The following is a 3,555-nucleotide window of genomic DNA, read 5'->3' on the forward strand; positions in this document are numbered from 1 at the left end:
TCAATCCCAAAGGCATGACTAAGAATTCATAAGAGCCATACCTTGTCACACACGTCATCTTTGGTTCGTCTCCTGCTGCTATGCGTACTTGCCAATATCCCGACCTTAAGTCCAACTTGGTGAACCACCGTGCACTCCCGAGTCGGTTGAATAGATCAGCTACCAGTGGGATTGCAGACTTGTTCTTTATCGTTACTTTGTTCAGTGCCCGATAGTCTATGCACAATCTTAGACTCCCGTTATGCTTCTTCTGGAACAAGACTGGGGCACCAAATGGGGCCTTTGAGGGGTGGATAAATCCGGAATCTAGTAGCTCTTTCAATTGTCTTCTAATCTCTTCCAACTCAGGTGGAGCCATTCTATAGGGACACATAGCTAGTGGCTTAGCTCCAGGCTCGAGTTCTATTTCGTGATCCACTTCCCTTCTTGGTGGCAACTTCTTTGGTAACTCTGGAGGCATCACATCCTTGAATTCTTCTAGTACTTCTTTCACTATCTTTGGTATTTCTTTGTTGGGCGGGGTGGTTTCTTCCTACAATGTTTCTAAGTACGTCATTTCACCTTTCTTTAGTCCCTTGTTGAGTTGCATGGCTGATAAGATCCAAGAATCTGTTTTGCTTCTTTCCAAGGGTACGATGTTTATTGTTGAATACTTGGTGATATGCATGGTTTTATTTTCGAACGAGAAAGGGCATACCAGGTCGAAGAAATCCATCCCCAAGACCATGCAAGAATCATCCATGGGTACTACAGTTAGATCGATAGGACCCTTCCATCCTCCAATCTCGACCATTACTCCATAAGCAACTCCAAGAATAGGCTCGGAAGGAGAGTTGACAACTTTCAACTAGCCTATTTTCTTGGTGTATTGAATGTTCATCTTTTTAGCTTCATTCTTATAAAGGAAATTATGGGATGCACCTGTGTCTACTAAAGCTTTAGTGACTTTGTTGTTTATACTATCATTCACAAACATGAGTCCTCGTTATTTCTTCGTGCGGGCCTCTTCTTTTGCCACCAAATTGAGGCGTCGCATGGAGCCTAGTTGTTCCTCGTCTCTCTCTTCCTTTTCTTCTTTGAAGACCATCGCATTGAAACTTTTCTTCTTCGGACAATCTTTAATTAGATTAGGGTTGTCACATAAGTAGCACTTGACTTCCCTTCGAGGTCTTCCTTAAATCGCCTTCCCCTCGAAAGTTGTTGGTCTTGTAACAGGTTTCTCATCCTTCTGTTGCGGCATTGTTGTTGGTCTCTCTCCCCCACTAGGTTTCCAAATCGGCGTATGTCTTCGAAATTTCATAAGGTCTTCTGCTACTGCTATAGCTTCATCAACATCTTCGACGTTCCTCCTCTTAATCTCATTATAAGCCCAAGATTGTAGTCCATCATGGAAGTAAAATAACTTGTCTTTCTCTTGTAAATCAGGCGACTCCAGCATTAAGGCGGTGAACTCTGCCATGTAATCTTTAATAGACCCGACATGTTTCAATCCTTGGAGTTTCTTCATGGCAACGTCCTCAGCATTATGGGGGCAGAATTGTTTCTTGAGTTGTCTCTTAAAATTGTCCCAAGTATCTATGACATATAAGCCTTTCTCAATGTCCCCATGCTTTCGCCTCCACCATAGTGTTGCATTTTCACTCAAGTATATAACAGTCGTGTCTATTTTGTACTTGTCCTCCTTTACTCTGATAGCATTGAAATAACATTCTAGAGACCAGAAAAATTCCTCGAGTAGTTTAGGATCACGCTTACCTACATATTTCGAGGGCTTAGGTGCATCTGTGTGTGGCGTCATCTTTGTAACTGGTTGTTTCCTTCTCGCGGAACTCATTCCGCAAGGTGTTGATAAGTCTAAGGACTTCCTTTTTTATGACACCAATGGTTTCCTTCAATCCACCACTCGTGTCACTTATCTCAGTAACGAATTGATCGACGTTATCCTTCCATTCAAGGATCTCACCGACGTTGATCTCAGTCCTTGTAAGCTTGTTTTCCAAGCATGCCAAGGAATCCATCGATTGGTCCCTCTTCTTGGACTTCCTTCCTTTTTCCTCGATAACAGGGGGAACGTTTACCACTTCACTATTTCCTCCTTCCATAGACATGATCTCTTGCTTGAACGAACTTCGCTCTGATACCACGTGTCACGGGACGACTCGATCACCGTGCGCCACTTAGTGTTTTCTCTGACGAAGTCAGGCTAACTTTGATAACTTAGATGTATTAACGATTTAAGTAAGCAAGAGAAACGACAAGGAGAACTTCTAAGAAAAAGAGCTTCTTATATAACTTAACTTCTTACACGAAAACTTCTTGATGGTGTGGAGAAAATGAGCTCCTCCCTATTTATACTTGATCTTCCCTTTCTAGGGAAGTTTCTAGATAACACTACATTATTCCTACTTTCATGACTAATCTAGATTTTTCTACTAAGCTACAAGTATTTACAAGTATCCATGAAATGTGCTAAATTATTCTTCGATGTCCTAGAGAAATCTAGAACGTTCCAGGGTCTATTAGGCTTTACTTTGTAACTTCTCCCATTTTCTCGAGAACTCCGGAAGGATCTAGAATCTCGATTGTGACACATGGGTCTTGTTGGGAGTATGTGTGGTCCACTACAGTGCCCATCAGGGCATTCACAACCTGAAATGGTAGGGACCGTTTTTCACCAAGCATTTGGAAGGTGAAGGCATTCTCTTGCTCATCGAGACAGAATGTGGAAAGGAATTCCAAGGTGAATCAACGTACGTGGCAAAGCGGTTATGCAAGAATTGGCCCCACCCGATGTTGTCGAATAATGCTTCGGCCCCCTCGAGTACCCCGAGATCATTAAAAGATTCCCTATGGAGGATTTTTGTGGATTTAACTTGGCGTTTTTTTGAGTTAAGAAAGTCATAAACCTTGCCGTCCTCACGATTTAGCAAACGACCACCGTGATTCTCGTCTTCTTTGGCACAACTTGCACCGGACTCGCCCACTTGCTATCCAAGATTGGATAAATCATCCCCGCACCAAGGATCTTCAAAATCTCTTTCTTCACAGCTTCCATCATAGGTGGGTTCAATCTCCTTTGTGCGTCCCGACTTGGTTTGCATTCATTCTCCATCAAGATCGTGTGCATACAAATGGAGGGGCTCAATCCCTTGATATTCGTGATTGTCCAACCCATGGCTTCTTTATACTCCTTCAACACCTTAAGGAGTTGCTCTTCTTCACATTCAGTTAAGTGGGTTGAAATAATAACTGAATGGGTTTCATCCTTTCCTAAATAAGCATACATTCAGTGTTGAGGTAGGACCATCAATTCCAATTAGGGTGGTTGAATAAGGGATGCGACAACTTCGTGTAAGTTGGGGGTGTTGGGTTTTGAGCATTCTAACACTCCTAAGTGTACATGTAACCATAAATACTTTGCATCTATGTTTTCTCTATTATACATGCAAATAAGATCTTTCCAAGGCTTTAATCCTAACTAGCATATTATGAAGTTCTTATACTACAAAGTACTAGTTAGATAACATACCTTTTTATGTAGCTTCATGTCTTCAA

The 3,555-nt window shown here is 42.0% G+C and overlaps 1 protein-coding gene across 1 annotated transcript; it reads right to left on the reverse strand.

Moving 5' to 3' along the window:
- Nucleotides 1-1,174: 1,174 nt before the first annotated feature.
- On the reverse strand, nt 1,175-1,798 carry LOC145010301 (uncharacterized). Its single transcript, XM_078968861.1, has one exon. The coding sequence runs from the start codon at nt 1,796-1,798 to the stop codon at nt 1,175-1,177; it is 624 nt and encodes a 207-aa protein (XP_078824987.1).
- Between the last annotated feature and the right edge of the window lie 1,757 nt (nt 1,799-3,555).

Source organism: Lactuca saligna, chromosome 8 (assembly GCF_052625555.1).
Source record: "Lactuca saligna cultivar CGN05327 chromosome 8, ASM5262555v1, whole genome shotgun sequence".
In the NCBI taxonomy this organism is placed as follows: Eukaryota; Viridiplantae; Streptophyta; class Magnoliopsida; order Asterales; family Asteraceae; genus Lactuca; species Lactuca saligna.